This window comes from Bufo gargarizans, chromosome 1, assembly GCF_014858855.1.
Source record: "Bufo gargarizans isolate SCDJY-AF-19 chromosome 1, ASM1485885v1, whole genome shotgun sequence".
Taxonomy (NCBI): Eukaryota; Metazoa; Chordata; class Amphibia; order Anura; family Bufonidae; genus Bufo; species Bufo gargarizans.
In genome coordinates this window covers 672,066,711-672,091,984 of record NC_058080.1, presented here as the reverse complement: position 1 = coordinate 672,091,984, position 25,274 = coordinate 672,066,711, and the positions used below count along the sequence as shown (strand labels likewise).

At 41.6% G+C, this 25,274-nt stretch overlaps 1 protein-coding gene across 1 annotated transcript in view; it reads right to left on the bottom strand.

Moving 5' to 3' along the window:
- Window positions 1-24,933, bottom strand: part of THBS4 (thrombospondin 4) — a 69,007-nt gene extending 44,074 nt beyond the window's left edge. Inside the window, exons 1-8 of the mRNA XM_044292174.1 lie at window positions 24,634-24,933; window positions 15,727-15,930; window positions 13,225-13,472; window positions 8,585-8,687; window positions 8,281-8,363; window positions 8,072-8,123; window positions 6,655-6,854; window positions 5,916-6,053 (exon numbers count right to left, since the gene is read on the bottom strand). Coding sequence (XP_044148109.1) covers window positions 5,916-6,053; window positions 6,655-6,854; window positions 8,072-8,123; window positions 8,281-8,363; window positions 8,585-8,687; window positions 13,225-13,472; window positions 15,727-15,930; window positions 24,634-24,724 — 1,119 coding nt within the window. The 5' untranslated portion in view covers window positions 24,725-24,933. The remainder of the gene's footprint in view (window positions 1-5,915; window positions 6,054-6,654; window positions 6,855-8,071; window positions 8,124-8,280; window positions 8,364-8,584; window positions 8,688-13,224; window positions 13,473-15,726; window positions 15,931-24,633) is intronic.
- Between the last annotated feature and the right edge of the window lie 341 nt (window positions 24,934-25,274).

Below are 25,274 nucleotides of genomic sequence, written 5' to 3'. Positions count from 1 at the left end.
CAAATATGATATGGCTTGGTTTTCTCCTGTAGGCGTTCAGACATTTTTAGTATCTCTCTGTCTCTGGTATATTGAAAAGGAGAAAACATTCATATGGACTGACAAGCCATGACACTGAGACCCGAATACAGAGAAATACCCTAAGCATTATATATTCTGGAACATTTATCAAAACTGTTTAACTGGGAAATAAATATTGTTGCCATAAGGAAAAACAAATCTTTACATAACGAGGCTGCAGGGAAAAAGAGGGCTGAGCTCCCCTCTTAGTCCTAATAAATTCCTAAAAGTCTTAAGGTATGTTTTCATGAAACTTAAAGGCTATGGACACTTTTGGGGGGATTTTTATTATTGCATTTTACCCATTTTGGGCTAAAAATCATTTATAATTTTTTCAATTGGTCTAAAATGTTTCAACACGCTTTCCTCTACAGTTTTTAGATTCATTGCATCTACAGAGTATTGCTCTCTGTCTCACAGTTGATCCGTCAGGGAGCTGCTCTAAAGGCTCAGCCTGTAGCCCTTATTTTTGAAATCTGACAGCGCTTAAACACTCACTGATACTCTTATTGGTTTGATAATAATTTAGCTATGAGTGTTTATGAGAAAGTTCTTCTACTGTTTCAGTCAATTCTTATTCTTTTGTATTCGAAAAAATGCCTTCAATTAATAGAACCACATACACAAATCTATCCCAGCAATGGCATGGAAACCTGAAAAAAATGGAAAAACCGCACTATGGTGTAGTATGTTTTCAGTAGTTAACGCACCTTGTGAATAAGTTATACTCACAAGACTCCACTACAAGCGCGCATGGATAGAAGTCCGGTCGATGTCCTCAGCAGGAGAGCTTCACAAGTGCGATGGAAGTGCGCCTCAAGCCGTCGATTGGGCCGAAATTACTCCACACCACGGTAGAGAGAGGTCAGATGTTGCTTCACTTCCACTTCCAAGGTAAGATTCACCGCACAGGTGGAAATCCCGACGGTACTCTTTGTGGGGGCACTCTGTGAGTGTGATCAACTCAAACCTGGAGCTGTCGATTTAATGAATATTCGGAACCAGACCACAATCCAAAGGGTAAAAGGTGGTATGCCTGGGATAACACCAGATTCACACTTCCATCGATCTCAAAAAAATGGTGAAATACGTACCAAATTGTCATTTAAAAATTATTTAATATACTCACAAAGGTACAATTATAAAAGCGTGTTAAAAGACAGTCAGTAGTCTTTAAACACGCTTTTATAATTGTACCTTTGTGAGTATATTAAATAATTTTACAATTTGGTATGTATTTCACCATTTTGTGACCTCCTTCTTTTGAGATCGTTGGAAGTGTGAATCTGGTGTTATCCCAGGCATACCACCTTTTACCCTTTGGATTGCGGTCTGGTTCCGAATATTCATTAAATCGACGGCTCCAGGTTTGAGTTGATCACACTCACAGAGTGCCCCCACAAAGAGTACCGTCGGGATCTCCACCTGTGCGGTGAATCTTACCTTGGAAGTGGAAGTGAAGTAATATCTGACCTCTCTCTATCGTGGTGTGGAGTAATTTCGGCCCAATCGACGGCTTGAGGTGCACTTCCATCGCACTTGTGAAGCTCTCCTGCTGAGGACATCGACCGGACTTCTATCCATGCGCGCTTGTAGTGGAGTCTTGTGAGTATAACTTATTCACAAGGTGCGTTAACTACTGAAAACATACTACACCATAGTGCGGTTTTTCCATTTTTTTCAGGTTTCCATGCCATTGCTGGGATAGATGTGTGTATGTGGTTCTATTAATTGAAGGCATTTTTTCGAATACAAAAGAATAAGAATTGACTGAAACAGTAGAAGAACTTTCTCTAGCAGCGCAATCCTTTTGTATTACAATATTTTGTGGACTCTTTTACTCACATTGTCTTTGGATTTGCAGCGCTAGGGGGGCCGGTATCCTGCACAGAGAATTTATTTTATTGTCATGAGTGTTTATGAGCTGTCAGGATTTCAGAGATAAGGGCTACAGATTGAGCCACCAGAGTTGATCCCTGATGGCTTCAATGTGAGGCAGAGAACAATAGTCTATAAATGCACTAAAGCTGAAAACTGTAGAGGTAAAACTTGACCAATTGAAAAAGCGATTTTTAGCCCGAAATAATTAAAATGCAATAATAATAAAAAATGTGCCCAAAGGTGCCTATAGTCTTTAAATTGCAGCATTTTTTTTGCAGTAGAATAAAGAATGCTGTGGATTTCAAAATTAAAAGCAATCCCTTAAATATGGACAGATTTTCATCAAGGTGTGAATGGGGTTTTGAAAAGCACATTTACTTGTATGGAAACTGCAAATCTGAGGTGCATCATGAAGATAAGTAGGATACTGGTGTTATCTGAAGTCACTCCAGCACAGGTTTAAAGAAAAGTCAGGCTTAAACTTCCTTATGGGACATACAAACCGGATTCCAAAAAAGTTGGGACACTAAACAAATTGTGAATAAAAACTGAATGCAATGATGTGGAGATGGCAAATGTCAATATTTTATTTGTAATAGAACGTAGATGACAGATCAAACGTTTAATCCGAGTAAATGTATCATTTTAAAGGAAAAATACATTGATTCAAATTTTCACGGTGTCAACAAATCCCCAAAAAGTTGGGACAAATAGCAATAAGAGGCTGGAAAAAGTAAATTTGAGCATAACGAAGAGCTGGAAGACCAATTAACACTAATTAGGTCAATTGGCAACATGATTGGGTATAAAAAGAGCTTCTCAGAGTGGCAGTGTCTCTCAGAAGCCAAGATGGGTAGAGGATCACCAATTCCCACAATGTTGCGCAGAAAGATAGTGGAGCAATATCAGAAAGGTGTTACCCAGCGAAAAATTGCAAAGACTTTGCATCTATCATCATCAACTGTGCATAACATCATCCGAAGATTCAGAGAATCTGGAACAATCTCTGTGCGTAAGGGTCAAGGCTGTAAAACCATACTGGATGCCCGTGATCTCCGGGCCCTTAAACGACACTGCACCACAAACAGGAATGCTACTGTAAAGGAAATCACAGAATGGGCTCAGGAATACTTCCAGAAACCATTGTCAGTGAACACAATCCACCGTGCCATCCGCCGTTGCCAGCTGAAACTCTACAGTGCAAAGAAGAAGCCATTTCTAAGCAAGATCCACAAGCTCAGGCGTTTTCACTGGGCCAGGGATCATTTAAAATGGAGTGTGGCAAAATGGAAGACTGTTCTGTGGTCAGACGAGTCACGATTCAAAGTTCTTTTTGGAAATCTGGGACGCCATGTCATCCAGACCAAAGAGGACAAGGACAACCCAAGTTGTTATCAACGCTCAGTTCAGAAGCCTGCATCTCTGATGGTATGGGGTTGCATGAGTGCGTGTGGCATGGGCAGCTTGCATGTCTGGAAAGGCACCATCAATGCAGAAAAATATATTCAGGTTCTAGAACAACATATGCTCCCATCCAGACGTCATCTCTTTCAAGGAAGACCCTGCATTTTTCAACAAGATAATGCCAGACCACATTCTGCATCAATCACAACATCATGGCTGCGTAGGAGAAGGATCCGGGTACTGAAATGGCCAGTTTGCAGTCCAGATCTTTCACCTATAGAGAACATTTGGCACATCATAAAGAGGAAGGTGCAACAAAGAAGGCCCAAGACGATTGAACAGTTAGAGGCCTGTATTAGACAAGAATGGGAGAGCATTCCTATTTCTAAACTTGAGAAACTGGTCTCCTCGGTCCCCAGACGTCTGTTGAGTGTTGTAAGAAGAAGGAGAGATGCCACACAGTGGTGAAAATGGCCTTGTCCCAACTTTTTGGGGATTTGTTGACACCATGAAATTCTGATTCAACATATTTTTCCCTTAAAATGGTACATTTTCTCAGTTTAAACTTTTGTTCCGTGATTTATGTTCTATTCTGAATAAAATATTAGAAGTTGGCACCTCCACATCATTGCATTCAGTTTTTATTCATGATTTGTATAGTGTCCCAACTTTTTGGGAATCCGGTTTGTACATGTACATACAAGTTTCTTTAGCCAATAAATCTGTATGATGCATTTATATGTCCAAAAAAAACTGCTTTATGGACATATGCATGTGAACAAACACAGCACGGTCCTCCTTTCCCAAAATTTAGCCAGAGAACCGAATTTTTAGCATAAGTATAAAGCAAAGCCACATGCACAAAGTCTGTGCAGACAAACACAGAGTTTCTGCAGTTCCTCACTACAGAGAGAAAGTCACTCCTAACGCATGATGCGGCTGTAAAGGGATATTAATACAGAGATATTCTCTCTAGCGAAAATAGCTCCATAATATGGATGTAATGGAACATGGTACAATTGGAGGTTGTGCAGCCATGACATGAGGCTAAAAGGGAGTAGTTTGGGCCATTCTAAAGTGCTGACAGCACTAGGTAGGGGCTGGGGAAAGGAATGCCTTTGTGGAGCTTTCATCATCACAAGAAGTGTGAATATTGCATTTTATTCTGCCAGGTTCTGTCGCTACAAATGTCCAGAAGGCAGAGCTATAAAGCAAAGTGTTCTCTGCATTTAGCTGCTTCACAGCCCCTCCCCTCTGAGTAACAGTTATAGAGGTCTCCTGGTTGGATGCTTGTAGTGCCCCTAAGAAAGAGTACTTCGGAGTATGGACGTTTGTGGACATTTGCCCCTATTGCTACTATGCAAAGCCCTCAACTCTCTACTTTATTGCTCTTTGAAGGGGTAACGTGCACCGTGATGCATGTCATTGTTTTATATTGCTGCACAGCATTTCATATATTTATTGTAATATATCCTGTCCATTTGCAATTATTGCACTGTATTTGCACTGCGGAAAGGGTTAATACACAGCCAGCTAATACTGTGAGACTTTGGGACTTTCTACCAATACACTGAGAAGCAAGTAGTTTTTCACAGTTACTATAGGAGAATATGTAGAGAAGTTTTGGACGGGAAAAACACAGACACAATGACCTTTTGACTGTCTGGTTAAGCTCTGTATAGACTGTTGTTTATGTCTGAAGACTGCTTAGTCATCCCCATTGACTTGTACAATACAAGTCTATGGCAGACTGAAATTGCAACAATGTTTAGCTTTAGACTGTGCTTCTCCACTCCACCCCTTCCACTAATAGGTCCTAGCTAAATTAGAAACTGTATATAAAGAGAGCAGTCAGAGCCCCTAATTGTCTACAGATATGTACCAGTGTTTACTAAGAGAGACTCTTCCAGATTGCAAGAATGACTAGAAAAAGAAGGAGATACTGTGCCACAGACCCTGTGCCATCACCCCTTTGGCCAGCGTACCAGACTTCAAAGACAGAGAGGAACTGTATTGTTTTTCACTTGAGTTGCTCCAGTAAAGACGCACACTGGTTAACTGCAGACTACTTCCCATTGGGGTGCACCACGTCTGACCATCCCCTCCGGAGAGCAGCAACAAATGGTGACACCTCGATAGAGTCCGGGGACCTGGCATAGCGCTGGGGCCACCCCAAACTTGCCCACTGCATGCTATATCTGTCACTTAGAGCAGAGGGTAGGGGCTGTGAAGCAGCTTAATGCAGAAAGAACTTCACAATGAAGCTCTGTCTCCTGGACACTGGCAAGATCAGAACATGGTAGAATAAAACTTCATATTCTCACTACTCCTAATGATTAAAGCTCCACAAAATTCTTGTACTGCTTTCTCCAGCCCTTAGCTAGTGCTGTCAGCAGTTTAGCGAGGTGAGAACTGCAGCCAGACTCCCGTTAATACAAAGCAGTAATACTTTTAGTGCTAATCCCGTCTACGGTATCAGAGAATGACAGGGACATCATAATACAGCTATTGAACCTGACTATAGGTTGTAAACTGACGTCTCCCTTTAGTGTGTTGCAAGACGCATTTACCTGCTTATTTTGCCTGGCATACGTAGTGCCAACACCTTGTACCACTGGTCCTGTGTATCCAGGGGGACAGGACTCACACTTAAAACCCGGTATAGTGTTTATGCATCGAACTCCAGGGAAGCAAGGGTTCAATCGACACTGAGACAAAAAGAAAAATTAATGAAAGATAGAGCAATGGCATGACATACTGCAGTGTTAGCTTAGAGGGGTGTTCTCATATTAAAATAAAGCTTAATAATTGTGTAATGACATTTTCTGGAACTTTATACTACATGGTGGTTTATGCCGCACTTGTCACTTTTCCAAAAAGTGGGTGGGACTTAATGAGTGGGGGCAAGGACTCCTATGGCCCAGAAAGTTTACTATAATTTACAACAGATACAGGCGTAAATTATAATTCCAATCTATACCAGCTCATAACATAGATTTGACTTTCGTGTGAGATGTGCTTAATTTAGGAAAAGTGTCTGCACTGCATAATAAATTAGGCATAGCTCCTGCACAGAACTAGAGAAAGATTGGTGTATGAAAGGCCAGTCCAAAGAAATTCCTTCTTATGGATTGTCAAGGAGATATCACAATATCACTAGTTTTAGTACCTGTCCATAAATAAAATAGTTTCCATTTCCTGAAAGCAAGCTAAGATCGTGGAAATGAGGGCGATGGAAGTGCAAAGTATATTAGAAAGTTACAGAACTTACATTATACAATCATTGCAGACGCCAATACAGTTTAATACCTCATCTAAATCAGTACATATAACACCATTCCCCGTGTAACCTTCAGGACAAGGTCCGCACTGAAATCCGTTTTCTGTCTCTGTGCATTTCACACCCTGGAAACATGAGGTTGCATCACAGCGAGGCTTTGGAGGCCTTGGAGGTGTAGTAGGTGGTGGTTTTGGAGGTTGTGTTGGATACGGATAGTCTGGCATTAGACCTTCAGTGGAAGAACAAAAACAGGTTTTAAAATAAGATATAATAAAAACAGAAATGACAACAAATATGTCATAAAACATAAAGAATAATAAAGTCTCCTATCCAGAATCCCAGCGTGTCTGCCAGAAATATCTTCATTCTTCTCTTCCCGCTTCCTAAAACTCAACATGGAGAAAACTGAATTTATTGTCTTTCCCGCATGTCACTCAGCCCCCCTATCTGACCCGTCCATTACAGTTAATAGCACAACACTTTCTTCAGTCTCGCAGGCCTGCTGCCTGGGGGTAACATTGGATTCTGCCATCTCCTTTAAGCCACACATCCAAACCCTCACCTCCACCTGCCGTTTCTAACTTAAGAACATCTCTCGTATTCATGCCTTCCTCACCCCTGAGTCAACTAAAATACTAATGCATGCTCTTGTCATCTCCCGCCTGGACTACTGCAATATCCTCCTGTGTGGCCTCCCATCAAGCACTCTCGCTCCCCTCCAATCTATTCTCAACTCTGCTGCCAAGTTAATCCACCTCTGCCCCCGTTACTCCCCTGCCTCCCCCTCTTCCAATTTCTTCACTGGCTCCCCATTGCCTAGTGAATTCCGTTTAAAATACTTACAACTACATATAAGGCCATCCACAACCTGTCTCCTCCTTACATCTCTGACCTGCTTTCTTGATACATCCCCTCACGTAATCTCCGATCCTCACAGGACCTCCTCCTCAGTTCTCCTCTCATCTGTTCCTCACACAATTGACTAGAAGATTTCTTATGTGCCTCTCCCCTACTCCGGAACTCACTACCCAAACACATCAGGCTCTTCCCCAACATCCAAAGCTTCAAGAGTAACCTAAAAACCCACCTTTTCAGGAAAGCCTACCACCTGCAATAAGCATGCTGCCATCACACAGCCACAAGAGCAGCCCATACCCTCACCTACTGTGTTCTCCCCTTCCATTCTAGATTGTAAGCTCTTGCGGTCAGGGTCCTCTACCCCTCTGTACCAGTCTGTTAATAGTTTCTTGTTTACTGTGTTCTTTATTTCTGTGTAACCCCAGCTGGATGTACAGCGCCGTGGAATTAATGACTCTTTAAAATTAAATAATAATACTAATAATAAAAAAGTTATTTTTGTAGCTTATTCTGTAGTAAAACTGTATTTGGTCTGTATTCCTAAAGGTTTTAAGTACTATGACGATCTGATAATCCAAACGTACTTACCACAAGCCTGGCATTCCGAGACAGTGTTCCTCAAAAACATGGTCTCTTTTACCTATAAAATATGAAAAAGACACATAATCACAATAATTTCCATTTTTCCAATTCTATCGCAATAATATAATACAGACCATTCCTTTAAATTAAACAGCATTCCAGGACATCATCTTTATCTCCGCATTCATACAACGTTAGTCAGTTCTCGGATTTACCTGCTGTCTCATAACATCCCTGAGTTCTCCAAGTAGTAGGTTGAGCTGGGAGATTTGACCCAAAAGCTGTCTGCTGACATCACCTGCGCATAAGCACATCTATGTGTTACACATACCTTATCGAATTAGAGAGGACCTGTCACCTCTAGTTTTAGTAACTACTTTGACAAATTCATAGAAACAGACTGACTGAAGAGAGACAATGATGATATATTTTTTATTTGAACATATTCACCCCACCCAAAGCAGCTGTTTTTAGATTTTTGATGGGGATAGCCCCAACACATATTTATTCTTCACCCACCTGCATATTGTCCAGGTTCACTCTGCTGCATAAAGCACTCCTGTATAGATGCCACTTGTGTAAGAGAACCACCCAGCACCAACTTCAGTTCATCCAAAGAATCCTGCCGCAACAGCAAGGTTGTTACATATCAGATATTAACACGTAGGGAGATCTGCACAGACTCTAATAGAAAAATTAGCCGAACATTATAGTAGCATCTGGTCACCTACATATAAAAAATATAAGTCTAACAGGCTCCTTTCTATGGGCAGGTAAAGCAAGGACCGAAGCAATGCCTCCCTTTATAATGTAGACCTCTGCATTATAGAGCGTTATGGAAAAAACGTGTTTTTCCTTATAGTGGAAGATATAATATTTTTATAATAAAATATATAGAAAACATGTCAGCTCTTCAGTTGTCAGCTCCTCAATTTACTGGCTGCATTATTAAAATATACATGAAAAGGAGCAGTGTATTACTTAAGGCTACATTCACATGACCGTGGTATAGCCGTGCCAGTGATGCGGACTGAAAATCGCGGGTCCGTAAAACACAAGTACCGGCCATGTGAACTCTGTGCTGGGTTGAGCGATCCGCAAGATATGGCAAAATATAGGACATGTCTTGTCTTTTGTGGTGTGGAGGCACAGACGCGGAAGCCCACGGAAAGGCTTCTGTTTGTTTCCGTGGGCTTCCGATCCGTGCCTCTGCTCCGCAAAAGATAGGGCATGTCCTATCTTTTGCTGTATATTGCGGATCATAGACCCATTTGCAGCACGGAGTTCACAAGGCTGGTGCCTGTATTTCTCAAACCTGCGGTTTGCAGTCCGCAACACGGGCACGGCTACACCACGCTCGTGTGAATGTAGCCTAAGGGAGCATTCACACAAACGTGTTTTTCTTCCGTGTCTGTTCCGCGTCCGGTCCGCAATTTTTGCGGACAATGCACGGATCCATTCATTTCTATGGGTCCGCGAAAATTGCGGAATGCCTTTTATTCTCATCCGTGTGCTCTCCGTTTCGTGTGTCCGTTCCTTTTATTTTAGAACATGTCCTCTACTTGGCTGCAAATCGCGGTCCGTGGCCCCATAGAAAGTCATTGGGTCTGTGAAAAACTGATGGCACAGGGAAATGCATCCGTATGTCATCCGTTTTTTGCGGACCCCTGTACTGTCGGATTTGAGAATTACGTTGAAATCGAAATGCGATTATTATAACTTAAAGTAATCGCATTGCGATTTCAACTTAGAGCTGGGTTTCTAATGGGTCAGCTTGCTAGAATTAACGAAGTTTAACGAATATGGAATATAGCAGTGCTAAGTTGAAATCGCAATGCGATTACTTCAAGTTATATTAATCGCATTGCGATTTTAACTTAGCACTGCTATATTCCATATTCGTTAATAACTTTGTTAATTCTAGCAAGCTGACCCATTAGAAACACAGCTCTAAGTTAAAATCGCAATGCGATTAATATAACTTGAAGTAATCACATTGCGATTTCAACTTAGACCTGGTTTACTAGGGTTGGCTTGGTAGAATTAGCGAAGATGAGGAATATGACGAATGTATTCGGCATATTCCTCAAATCAAAGATAACAAAATATTCTCCATCTTTCGTTTTAGCTCCATATTCGTCAACTTCGCTAATTCTAGCAATCAAATAGGAAAGTTGACTATAGAGACAGCTGTGTTTAATTCGCTATGCGATTATATTACTTTGCTTTTTTTTTTTATAAATAGAATAATTATAATACTTGATAATTGAAAGGGGTTGAACACCCCACACAACCACAAATACTCCTTCTTGGCTTAGATGCCGAGAAGGCTTTCGACAAGGTGTCTTGGTCCTTCCTGCAAACCGTCCTAGATATCCGCGGCTTTGGCAACGGATTTAGGCAATTCATAACTAATACATATACCGATGTCACAACTATGATAACTATTAACGGGAAAAACTCTGGAGTCCTCGACCTCTTTAGGGGTACGAGACAAGGATGCCCCCTTTCCCCAATCTTGTTTAATCTGTCCCTGGATCCGCTCCTATACCATCTTCAATCCACGCATAGTTTTCGTGGGGTGACGATAGGTAACACGGAAATGAGAACGGCAGCATTTGCAGACGATGTCCTGCTGATGATCTCCGACCCCAAAAATTCACTTGAAATTTTATTGGCTGAGATCCAGGATATTGGTACTTTATCAGGATATACCATTAACCTGGACAAAACGGAGGCACTACTAGTGAGCGGACCTGGGAGGCCGATATGGACAAGGGCGTTCCCATTTTCATGGAACGATAAGACCATAACATACCTAGGGGTTTCTATCCCCAGAAAACCATCGCAATTGTATAACTGTAACATAGGACCCTATCTCTCTTCTCTGGAGTCTACCCTGGCGACCTGGAAACATTTCACACTCTCATATGTGGGGAGGACAAACCTTCTTAAAATGTCAGAGTTTCCCAGGCTATTGTATATCCTCCAAATGCTGCCCATCTGCCTTAGGCCTAAAGACGAAAAAAGGATAAACTATCTATATAGGATGTTTGTCTGGAATGGGAGGCGCCCTAGAATAGCTTGGCACATACTACAACAACCAAAATTAAATGGGGGCCTAAACTTTCCTAATATTAGATTATACAATATTGCGGCTCTGATGAGAGTGGTACGAGACTGGCTACACTCTACGTCGAAATACACTCTGGTGACGCTGGACCAAGCCTTTATTCCACATATAGCACTACCAAACCTACTGCATATCTCATTCGGAAATCTCCCTCAAATAGTAAAAACGAATCCTCTCCTCATGACAACATGGCGGGCATGGTGCAGGGCAAGAGTTCTGTGTAAATTACATGCATCATTTTCGGTGCATCTGACACTAGTAAGGAACCCCTCATTTCAGAACGGATCTTCCCACTCAACGTTCAAATGCTGGCAATCGCAAGGCATCACCAACATTGACAAACTTATAAGCACGCAAACACGAATGGTTAAACCACTCCAGGACTTGCAGAAGGAATACCCACACATAGTTTTTCCCTTTTTCCCATACTTACAAGCAAAAAGCTATATCAATGAAGTGATTTCCGCCTTGACGGAACGTGAGTGGAGTCCATACTTTAAAAAATGGTTCTCGAATCCCAATGAGGGGAAGAAACAAATTTCAACAAATTACAAATTCCTCCATGTACCAATTGACTATTCCACATCCACAGTTCCCATGACTAGATGGCAGACAGAGGTACCACAAGCCACCCCATCAGTGATACTCCGGGCACTGGAATTCTCATACAAACATTTACCTGTAGCAAGATACACAGAGATGATCCTACAAATCTGTCATAGATCATATCTGACTCCGAGAAGGGGGTTTAGAATGGGTATATATGACACCACCAATTGCTTTAAATGCGGGACTTTGGACGCTGGACTTTACCATTGTCTATGGGACTGTCCAATGATAAGAAAGTTCTGGGACAGAGTCATCACCTTCACTAACGCACACTTGACCAATTTTACCCCACGCGACCCACTTTGGGCGCTGTTCGGTTATTTGGATAAGGACAAATACAACTGCACCCCGGGATGTAGGAAACTGCTACACTTTGTGGCAGCGGCGGGCACCAAGGCAATTTTGCAAGTCTGGCTTCAGCCCACAATTCCCCCTTTTAAATTATTCTTGGAGAAACTATCTTATATCATGCGCATGGACTGGGTGGAGGCGTCACACCAAAAAGACAAAAAAGTAGAACATTTCTTTGAGGTGTGGGAAAGCTTTATTAATATACTGCCGTTACATATCCGTAAGGCCATACACGAATGCTTTTCGGGGACCACATGGTTTCTGCAACAGATGACAGCTGGCGAAGAACCGGTTCTACTATCCTGATTGGGGGGTGGGGGGGGGGATCATTGAGCCCAAACAGTCCCGAGCATCTCCGTTTTTGTTCTAGTCTTTTCTTTATTTGTCTGTGTCGTTCTCTAATTCACTACTACAGGGTACAATAGGAATGAGACAATATCAGGGCATCTACCCCGGGAGCCCACTGGGGATCATATCAGTCTATAATATTAAGGCTCTCTCGGGGATGGCGGCTATTGTATCCCACGGAGGCGGACGGCTAATACTGACAGCTTAGTTGGGTTTTTGTCAGCCTCTGTATGTTCATGGACACTACAACTGGTAAATTACTTTGCACTTGTAAGAATGGATACCAATGGTAGCAGTGCGACACTGCCTTTGTTTGTATGTTTATTCTTTAAATATTTGAAAACTTAATAAAAACAGTTAAAAAAAAAAAAAAAAAAAAGAAAGGGGTTGAACATTTAAATTTGTCAATTTTAACCCTTCCGATTTTTTTGCGGACCGTGAAAAATGGATGACACACGGAAGCACCACGTCCGTATTATACGGACTTACGGAAAGGAGCAATACTTATGTTGGTTTGCACATAACAGTCCAAGATCACAGAGACAGATTCCCTTAAAAATATAATAAGATTTGTATTATTTTTAAATCTTTGCCAATTTTAGAGGTGATGTGAACCTTTTTCAAAAATATCGATACACATTACATAAAACTATGAATGAAAAAGTTGCAGGTAAACAAGCAAAGTGCTGCAGGGTGTGTGATCTATATGTAGACTTGCCTGTGGTTTCTTCTGCAGTGTCTTTAGCTGCACAGATCCTGAGTTTAGGGTGACTCCAGACAGCGGCCGGGGCAGATCTTTGACAGCATCCACTTGGTCACAGTCCAAGTAGAGCTCAGCAGTGCTAGGCCCCCGATGTAGACCACTGAGGTGCAGAAGGACTGAGTGCTGCTTCCCGTCGGCCAGTTCTATATTGCTGAAGATGACAGAGTTCATTTTGCCATCACTCTTGAGGTATCGAAGGGAGACTGAGACAGGAGAAGAAACGAAAGAGAAAATACATATTATACAATGGAGTGCATCTGTCCAGCGCATTCTATCTTCTCTATGTCAGCTTGTAGTCAGGGCTGCCTTGTACAGCACCATTCTCTGACGCACACACCATATAGTGCCCAAATAATACAATCATATAGGGTTCAGATAAACGTCATGCTATATTTTTGTACAGTGCCCAAATAACCCTGCCTGACAGTCACCTATATACTACTACCTCATCAATAAACTAATGAAAGTAGCTGCATCCTTTGCCGTTGCATTTCCATAGGATTGTGCACCACAGGTTACATAAGATCAGGGATGAATGCTCTGGCTGCCAGTGGCACCCCCTACAGTAGTGACAATACAAACTCTACGGGTCACACACCCTTAAAAAGGATTCCTGCATAATAAAAACTATGTTCCATGGTTTAAAAAAATGGTTAAAATATAGTCATAAACGGTTAGAAAAAGAAACAATCCACCTTGCCGATCCCCTGCCGCTGCCCTTCTGATGGTGCTTGGGTCTCTGCTGCTCTGCACATCCTGCAAACACTGCTCAGCCAATCACTGACTGCAGTGAGGATCTGCCGCAGCCAGTGATTGGCTGAGCAGCATTCACAGCCATTTCCTGCCATGTCAAGAACACAGCAGGAAGTGGCGCACAGTGGAAACCTGGGCACCATCAGAACGGGAGCTCTGGGGGATGGGTCACGTGAGTATAAGTTCTTTCTTTTTTTTTTTACTATTTTCAGGCCATTGAACAGTATTTTGATTGTGCTGGAATACCACTTTAAGGGAAGCACTGCTCTTTATGTCAGTGTTCAGATTACTTAGCCTTACACATCAGTTGAATTTCATGCAATGGATGCAACTAGGCAAAATGGGCACTATGTGGGTGGCACTATATTGCACTGCCATCCCTCATGTGGGCATTATTATGTGTAATTGAGACAGACTTTGTATAAAGTCCCATAGTCAGGGCATTTTCCGGACACTTGGGGCTTGCAGTTTTTTGTACTTTTGGCAGGAAAAGCAGGGACAACAGCATTGTCTCATGCCCCATCATAAAATCATATCCAGTGTTCTTCAGGATGCCACAATAATTTGAGAAATGACAATAAAATAGTGATTACAACCATGTGCCTTTCTGGTAGCTTCATCAGTATGTAATAATCTTAGAAGATGGGGGTTATACGCTTAGAAGATGGGGGTTGTATCTGCATATTGCATGTCTGGGCACTAATTTAACATAAAATAAACTTTCCTTTTAGGGTACGGCCACACATTTGGGTTTCCTAATGCAGTTTAAAGTGAATAAAAAAAATGAGAAGTTGTATATTAGTATTTTTCTTCTTGTATGATCCACTTCTGATTTTGGCTTCCATAACTGATTCAGGAAACCTGACCGTATGGCCGTACCCTCAGGTTGGCACCAATTATAAACACATCCATCACCTTTACAAAACTTTTAACATAGATGCTGACTGTCCATGATGCTGAACCTCCGTGACTACAGATACTAAATAGAGATGAGAAAATCATTTTGTAAGAATCGATTCATCTCATCAAACAGAGTTCTGCACCTTTGACGGAAGATGAAGACGCTCCCCCTGCCAATTGATTGACATAGCAGGACATCTCTGCCGGCGCTGACAATCTTGCACTTGCGCCAATGCTCCGAGTAGCACAGGCTTTGCAGTCTCTTCTGGAGCAGCGACTGCGCATGTGCTGCTACACTTCTGGGTAGCAGGGCATGAACAACTGCTGGACCACTTGCAGAAGCAGAGCCTCTGTGCTTGTGCCGCTACTCGCAGCAGCAACATGAGATAGATAGAAGGTAGTAACACATAACTACAAGATCAGACTACGGTACACTGTAGTCTGTAACCATGGAGACACATAGTTCTGCATGGGAAAAATATACACAATGTAACAGTATTTTGTAATCACAACTATTTCTGAAGTCACTTAATTTTCATTTTCTTTTTTTTCCTTTCTTTTTACTTTTAGATGCGCTGGTGCTAATAACTGATTGCAAATGGGGATATAAAATATTTTTGAGGAGTCATTATTAGAGTACAGCGATCATTCCCCTCTTCTGGTTCTATTCTTGATCTTCTTATGATAGAATACAGCATAATTACATAAATGTGCTTGATGATGAAATTGGGATGTTTAGCACAGCAATCACTTGACTTTTCTGTGGATTTCATTATCAATGTCAGTAAGGTGTTTTTGGATTACCTTTATTTAATCGTCCCATCACTGTGAATTCAAAGAACCGACTGTTGTCCTTTGTGGAGTACAGACCGAACAGACTGGCTGAGGATTTAGTCTGCAGCTTAAATGTAGACAGTATATACACTTCATTCATGGAGGGATTGTTGAGCGCCTGCTGAAGGTAGTTTGTGATCTGTCTCTGGACTGAAGGCGACAGGAGATCAAGGGCTGTAATAGAAAAAAGGAACCAAATCAAACTCAAACAAATGGAAAATATATTCAAAGTACCTACACAAAGGTCATTCTGTGAAAACCACAATTGAACTTTGCAATATCAAGCTAATGTCCTAACATTAAGAACAAGTTCTATTTACTGCATTTCCTAAGAGGAAGCACAGATTATAATTGAAGGACATTTGGGTTTTGCAGCTTTCTAATATACTCTGTGTTTAATTTCATTAAGGCTTGTAGTCAATGGAGGAAAAAATTCTTGCTTAGATATAGAGGCGAAGGATAAAGCCAAATGGGATGGAACTGATGTTGCTGTGATGTGGGTAAAAAACACCAAATCTAAATTCACACCAACTGCATCATTTCCACCCCGTTTAGCCGTACCTAGAGAACTTGTTGAACTGAAACAAGCGTGTGCAATGTACCTGTGATGCCTTCAACAAGTTATCTATGAGTACACATCTACTGTGCTATTATTCATGTTTTTTAGCTCCATATAGTAGCCATTTGTGCAGTTTCGAGCTAGCTAGCGTTTATTGCTTTGTATGTCCTATGCGAGCCACTGTATTGATCATCTATTACCCTGATAGCATCAACTCAGCTCATAGCAGCCATCTTTTTCCAAAATCAACTCAAGGACATGCGGCATCTCTAATCATCCCAGACTTAATGTGGCATTGCTGGTATGTTTAGGGTGTTGTATGTTCATGTGGATTGATATGCTTTGTTGAATGGAACTTGTATTTCTTGCACATGTTATGTTTTCGTAGCTTCGTACTGTAATGTGTTATAGCCTACTGCCACATGCTGATCAACAATAGCAAGCACATTTTCATTCTGTTCCTCGGTTTCTCCCTATTCTCGCAAAATTAAAAATTGAATTGGATGTTACACCAGAGTCAACTTATGTCCCGCTCACACAAAAGGAGGACAGAGTAGATTCGTTTTAAAGAGACAGGATCAGGACAGATTTTCAACAAATTCCAGATTAGATTTCCATTAAAGTGTTTATATGCAATGGACAGGGCATTGCAAATAAAGTATTATTGTTACATGCAATAAAGATACTTTTTTTTTTTTTTTATGTATATTACATTTTCCTCTCTGGTAGCGCCCCCTGCTGTCTATCCTTCTGGTCCACCTTCCCCTGCATTCAGTGGTGGACTAACATGCTCAGTAGCTTCCTTGCTCCTATCATCCTCGTAGTGATCTTAACAATGAAGCCGATGAAGTGGCCCTCACAACTTTAATGCATTCATCCCTACTTGTACAGTATATTCATAGAAGTATATAGCTATATCTCTAGATAGCAGAGAAGGAGATTGTGGGGACATAACATACCTTATGCCTCTCCTGAGCTATATGTGAGGAACTATTTTCTATGCAGGGAAAGAAGAGCTAACTGCAATGCATCCTGGGAGACATATGTGCTTGACTGTTTCAGGTGACTAGCTGTTGCCCATCCATAGAAAGGGAAGAAAGTTCTCCAGAAAATACCGCACCTTAGCCTTATTAAAGAACCTCCTCCACCAATTTAATAAAAAAAGGCCATCAATGTGTTTTTCCTGAACCCCTTTCATTATTGACTGACCCCCAAGCACATTATATTATTACATTGTCATACCCAATGATACACCTGTAATACCTTGTCTTACAATGTTGTCAGGCTTACAAGAGTAAACAGCCTGAGCTGCCTGATGTGTTATTTACTATATAAAGATTATGCATTTTATGTGAGGCGTGATCTTTATTACCATAATCCCACCCCCAAGGAACTGACACTAATCACTATAGTGTAAAGCCTTTTCATGATATAAGGGTCAGCATAACTGCTGATTTCATGAAATTGTTTATTTCTTTTTAACTTTAATTTCAGTATCCTCATCTAGTAATGCGATTTATGTCTGCAAACCACATCTGAACTCCTTAAACCAAAATCACTTTTAATAATCATCCTCATACATATGAATGGGTAGTAGAAAAAACCTCTTAGGGTAGGGCGGATAAATCCAGTATTATGAGTAAGAACAGAAGTGTTCGAAACGTGTAAATTGGGGGAGAGTGGGACTGTGTTTGTACATGATACTTTTGGTGGAATAAAGACCGGGACCGGAAAACTTTTACTACGAGTGCTGGAGCCTTTTTTCTCTACATATACGTGATTATCTGGACTTGCTTGGGTCTGTTCCGTGCACCGATCCACAGGATCGATACGAGTGAGCTGGATAATATCCAATTTCTATTTGGATAAATTCAGTAGTCTGTTCCGGCAGAGGAGCAGACTACCGGAGTTGTCATATCTGACATAGTTAGACACCACCTGGCACCGCTAGATGCACATTAACTCTAATGGGTTCCGATGGGGATCTGGCAGGTTTCCAGCATAAATCGTGGCATTCTGCCAGAAGAATACAGCTGCATGCATTGCGGTAGAATGACTGGTCCAGGCAATGCCCCATACTTGGCTTTTTATTGTGTGAAAGTGATTACAGCTGCCAGACACAAGGAAGAAGCAGGAGGGTAGCTATAGGGGGTGCAGAGGTAGCAGTCGCTACCGGGCCCAGAAGCCTCAGGAGGCCCAAAAACCCTTGTGCCACATAAAAAGACCCCAGTATTATAGTAAGCGCATTCTGGTCAAGTTACACCTCTGGCTGGAGGGAAGGGGTTGGGTCAAGAATTTGGCATGGGGGTGGTGCCGTTTTTTTGCATCAGGCAGTACAAAGGCTATGTGCTTCCCTGCTCCTGGCCACAAAGCCTTGAAGGAAAGGGGGCCCAAGATAAACTCTTGCACCAGGGCTATGAGCCTTTAGCTACACCCCTGGGAAGGAGAATACTGGCCCAACACCAAGTAAACTAGGGGGACTGTATAGCAACCAATGGAAAATGATTGGTACTCACTGACATTGAGTAACTTCATTCAAAGTCTGAACTCATCCTTTGAATGGAGCAGAGTCCCAATGCTTCATTTAAGTGCCTCTTTAATTCTCAGTTCTGCAGTAAAGATCAAAGGGGGGTTTGAGAACTCGATTCTAATGATCGGGGGGGGTCCCAGCAGTTGGACCTTCAGTCATCAGACATTTATCACCTATAACCGTTTAATCTTATCTGAGTGCAAAAATGATATTACTATGTACCTACAAGGGGTTGTAGGAGATTAGAAAGACTTTTTTTTATTCCATAAACAGCGCTACTCCTGTCCACGGGGTGTCTGTGGTGTTGCATTTGAGCCCCACTAAAGTGTATGACGCCGAGCAATACCAGGCACCGACAATTCTGGAAAAGAAGAATATTCGCAGTTCTTATCTCGTGTCACTCCTCTTAGGTCAGCATGCTTGATTTTTCCATTTTTCATTAAAAGATGACTAACATCAGCACTCAGCAGCAGTTACTCACATTATGTATGGAAGTATTTCTGCAGATTTTGCTACAAAGAAAACGTCTTGCGTGGCATTACACAGGGGAAGCTTATTAAAATCCGGACTGGGCAATGGAAAGTATGCATGATGGCATCGACAGAGTCCATTCTTGGAGAAGGAAGAGTAAAACCAGATGTTGGCAAAGTTCAGATAGACTGCTATTGTCATCATAGGTTTTACAGAAAGGCCTATTGTGCACAGGGACCGTAAATATCAGCGGCGTACGCCAATACCATTATAATGAGAACACATCAACCATGAACTCTCTTAGACAGGCTACGTTGTTATGCATACATATACAGTACGCTTGGCTTAAGTACATTATATTTGGGGACATTTTACCATTGCTGATGATGTACAATTCTTGGCTGTACATTTTGGTAGCTGAAAAAATATTAATGTTTAAAAAAAATGGTGATCTACTACTTAATACTGTATAGAGCGCCAGTCCATGATAGAAGTATTAAAAGAAAAGCAGAAATTAATAAAAAAAAGTCAGTCTATCTATCTATCTATCTATCTATCTATCTATTTATCTATCTATCTATCCATCCTATCCATGACATAGACTAGGCATACCATTACCAAAATCCTATATCAAATTAGGAAAGTAATTGCTTCCTATTGGTTGGAACGTGCTGCTTTATCCATATTACAGTTAAAACACAGGGTCACCCAACTGATACGCTTGAAGAAGAGGATATATAATGAAAGAGCAGCAGCTAAAAACTTTGACAGATAATGGGGTACGTGGATTGAACATCCTGGGTTAGCATTTGGCTACATTTTATGATCCTGGAATGCTAGGTTTTATGACCCCAAGGTTGACAAGTATAGGGAGGTTGGGTAGTAGCGAAGGAGATCCAATGTCTCTATGGTGTGTTAATATCTCTCTATCCTTCAAATTCTCTGTCTATTCATCTGTCTATCTATGAGGCGTAGCTAGGAGGGGTTCATGGGGGCACTCGCATGTTGGGGACCAACAGGGGAGGATTTGCAATTTGCTGATGAGAACTACTCTCATACAACTAAGCTCTATAGCAGAGCAGACAGACATACCCTACCACTCCCCATATCATAGCCTGCAGACAACTTTAGGCCTGTGTTCTACAGTACACATAGTATTTTAGGGGCATCTGTGGTTGGTATACAATTTGGGGGTACATACAGTATGGCAGGCATAGTATTTTCGGGACATGTGTGGCTGGCATATAATTCTGGGCTGGCATTTAATTTTGGAAGCATATTAGGTAATTGCAATTAAGATGCTATCTATCAAGTACAGTATTTGGGAGCATTGTGGCATACACTAGGTACACTAGATGGGACAGCATCAGACACAGAATTCAGGATATTAGCAGGATGGGGAGTTTGTGTAGGTTGGGGAAAGTTAGGCTGAATGACGGAAAAGTGCGGAACCAAAGATGTTTGTGTTACAAACTTTGCAGACACAAGTCGTAGCTTGGAGAAGAAGTCATCATAGTGGTCTGGGCTGGGTGGAACAGACTGAAAAACTACAATTGTAGAACATGTGTGTCAACTGTAAGTCAGGCTGTTTCTATAAAATTGGTAACATACAATCACCTAGAATGACAGAGTATACAGTAGCATTGAGATTCTTCACTCACTCTCCACCAAATATAGCAATTGCACTCAGACAAGAAACAATTTCCTGGCATCCAACAAACCCAGATTCTCTATCACACTACCTAGTAGTAAAGCATGACTCCATAGACTGAGTTTCCATTGACTGGTTTAGATGATACTATTAGGGATAGAATAAAATCCGATGGGCCCATACTCTACCTTTATGGCTTCCAATTTTGCCCAAGGTTTCTCTGTTGCACGAAACAACTGTAAGGCACTCTATCAGATGCTATATTATGGTGACATGCTTCGCTAGAAGTATTGCTACTAGAGAAGAACATGCTTAATGGAGGCACTGTATGGGGGCAGTGTGTACTGACTCCATGTGCCACTGTACAGTGCCATTGCCATGAACCTTTATTATTTGGTCATAGGAGAGATGTTCAATAATCATATAACGGAATTACAGCTATTTTAAAAATATATGGTAAAACAAATACCTAAATCCAGCCATACATGGACAGGTGCCTTGTAGATACAGCCAGCCAGTGACACATCTTAATATTTATTAGAAAAGGAAGCTTAGGAGAAGTACTGACTCTCCTTATGGAGACCAGCTGTGTATAAAGACTTAGTGGCAATGTTCCATGGGAACAATATGCAAAGTGGTATCTCCCAGAGAAAGAGAACCATCTCGCTAGTGCCACCTATTGGAAGAGGATACCTATGAGTCAATATTTGACTTGACAAGAAGCCTTGGAACATGACAAGGGTAAATATCCATCCGCAGGCAACTGTTTCGGCGTACTTGCCCCTCATCAGTATGGAGCAGGATTTGGGCAGGCTGGGTGAGATGCCTTGGCTGCAGTTTAAGGGAGGTGTTGGCTCTCCTTAATGAGACCAGCTGCAATGCTCCATGGGAAAATATTAGGGAAAGAAGTCTTCCAGAGAATGAAAACCTCAAATAGGTGGGGAGTCAACGTCAATTCATAACTTGATTCTCAGTATCTACAAACTTACTGTAATGAAAGTAGGATACATTTGCATCTAATTAGAAATTGTATTCAGTATCTTTTTAATGAAATCCATTGTACCAAAAGCCATTGCACATTTCACTAAATATAAGATCATTTTTTATGGAATTTTTCTTATATACTTGTCATACCCCTCACAGACCACCATCAATGGCAACTGAAAGCCTACACTGGTATTTTTATTCACTATATAGACTTCTGTAGGCAGAAATCAGGTTTTTCCTGGTAAAATCCATGATGTAAAAGATCAAATTTTAGTTATGCTGCTAACACACACCTACCTAATAGGAACATAAAGTTTCTGCAATTTTTTATCATTTGCTGGCAACTGTGGCTGTGCGCCATTCACATCTCTTATTACACTCATTCCTCTGCCAAAATAGGTGTAATATGCTGGCAGTGAAGCACTCAGCAGTGGTCATTCTGTAAAATCCTTAAATTTGTTCTCTTAGTCTAGAAGTCATATATAAGCAAAATCTAGACCTGGAGCTCAGTGTTCCAGCAGTGGCAGATTTATGGCGCCAAACTACAATATCTACATTAAAGGGGTTGCATTTAAAGGTGCATTTAGATGCACCAATAATCGTCCCAATCATCTGACCGTCTAAATGTGCTACCGATCAACTGATGAATGAGCAAAACGCTCGTTCATCGGGTGACTCTGTCGCTTGTGCAGGCACCACTGAACATGGCTTCTGGGCAGCAGATGGTGTGGTCTACACAGCGATCTGCCACTCAGAAGCCGAGATTCTGTATGAGGACAGCAATAGCGAGCCCTTGTCCTCATACAGTGAAGGAGATCACTGCGTGTAAATGCAGTGGTCTCCTTCATTTAACGGACTCTTCCTTCCCGACAATCAGCCGCTCAGTTGGCCCATCTAAATCCACCTTAAGGCACCAAAATTACAGCTGCTCCTCTGAATACAAGATTAATGGCTGTTACTTTGAGTGGGGTGGGATAGAGGGGCAAGGGCTTGAGCCCCCCTCAGTTCTGGGCTGTGAATGCTTCCCAGGAAGCATCAAAGTTTCCGATTTCTTAAGCATGACATAGGCATACGAGTGATAAGCAAATCTGCCTAGTTATGGGGAGGTGCAAAGGCGAGTCTCCTTTGGTAGTTGGAATGTTAGCCACATTGCTTCTCATCTAGCTTAAAGGGAACCTGTCACCTGGATTTTGGGTATAGAGCTAGGGACATGGGTTGCTAGATGCCCGCTAGCACATCCGCAATATCCAGTCCCCATAGCTCTGTGTGCTTTTATTGTGTAGAAAAACCCGATTTGATACATATGCAAATTAACCTGAGATGAGTCCTGTCCCTGACTCCTCTCACATACAGGACTCATCTCAGGTTAATTTGCATATGGATCAAATCGTTTTTTTACACAATAAAAGCACACAGAGCTATGGGGACTGGGTATTGCGGATGTGCTAGCGGCCATCTAACAACCCATGTCCTCAGCTCTATACACAAAATACTGGTGAGAGGTTCCCTTTAAGTTGTATTATCTTTAACATTGCCAAGACGGATCCGTCATGAACTCCATTGAAAGTCAATGGGGGTCGGATCGGTTTTCTATTGTGGCAGAGAAAACAGATCTGTCCCCATTGACTTGCATTGTGGGTCATGCCAGATCCGTCTTGCTCCGCATCCCAGGACGGAAAGCAAACAACATGTTGCGATTTTCTCTCCAGTATGAGAACGCAACTAAACGGCACGGAATGCATTTTGGAGCATTCCATTCTGTTCAGTTCAGTTTTGTCCCTATTGACAATGAATAGGGGCAAAACGGAATTAGCCAGTATTGAGCCCCTATGACAGATCTCAATACCGAAAAATGAAAACGCTAGTGTGAAAGTAGCCTTAGCAGCAGCTGCCTGACACTAGTTACTACAGTTCAGTCTGCTGTCCATGGTGACTTGTATTTTCTCTTCCCAAGTGCAAAACTTCACAGTTACCAGCGTTAAACCTCAATTTCCACTTCAATGCCGAAGCGTTCAACTATTTCAACCCTATCAGTAAGATAATACTGCCCTCTTCCATTGTATTTATCTTACACAGTTCAGTATCTTGTGCAAAACTGTCATTTTCCAGCGCAATCCCTCTACAAGGTCACTCATCACTGTATGAAAAAGAAGTACAAAATTGGCAATAATGCAGTCAGCATTACTACCTCCTTTTACATCACACAGTGCCCATTGGGAAGGGGCATTCACAGGCAGATAATTCCCTTGGAAAATGGTTTGTATCCTATGACATTGTGCATTTCTCTTATGTATCTTCTTAGGAAATAGCAAACTAAAGAATATGAGTAAGCATTTACTATGAACGATCTTAATAAATTTAAGGCAGTGTTCAGAACAGTGGAGCAAAGTTTCTATGGTTTTTACTAGTAACATAGACAAAGCAATTATGGTTGGATCGATAATTACAATTGGTTCCATATATATGGGTAGCCAAGCAAACCTGAAAGTAGGAAAGCAAAATGCTAATCCAATATGATTTGTGCATTGCATAATATATTGCAATTTTATGACTTGTGCTAAACAACAAACTCATCTTTTGCAACAACTGTAATTCTTTTGGATAGTATTTTATACATCATATCATATATGATATATAAAATTCCCTTTCACTGAGGTACAGTACATATAAAGTGGTTACCTTGGTAGTTAGCCTGTGCCTCACATCCCCAATAGAATTCCAGCAGCACCTGCAACAGAAGCAGCAAGACTTTCCTTCTAGGCATTTTCATCTGTACTGTGTGATACTGTCCAGGAACAGTAGATTGCTCTCTTTTCAGAGAGGCAGTGGAAGTAGAGAGCCCCCCAGCAGAGGGCAGGTCTGCAGAGTGCCTGGGAGCAGTGGAAGGACTTGATCTCCTCTATTAAACATGCATGGGAAGAGGCTACAGCTGGCCAGCAGAACCCTTCTTGGGGACACTGAGGATCTGCTCTCACTCCTGCTCTGTTTATTTGGCAGTCCCTCTGACAAAAAGAGGTGGGATCTTAGGGTAAACTCCAGCTGGGCTTCATATCCTAGAGTGTTTATTACCTCCGCCTTCAAAGAAAGTGTAAAAGTCCTGCAGGGATACAGAACACTCCTTGCTTGGCACAAGAAGGTGATGCCAGTGACTTAAGGCTTCATGCTGTAAAAACATTCCCATTCCCATGAGGAGATAAGACAAAGTTAACTATACCTCATCTGGTCTGACACATAGCATGGACTGACGTTTGGTTTCTGAAATAATTTTCTGTATAATTTTATGCCACAGATTCAGTCGATAATCCCGTAGACGACAGGAA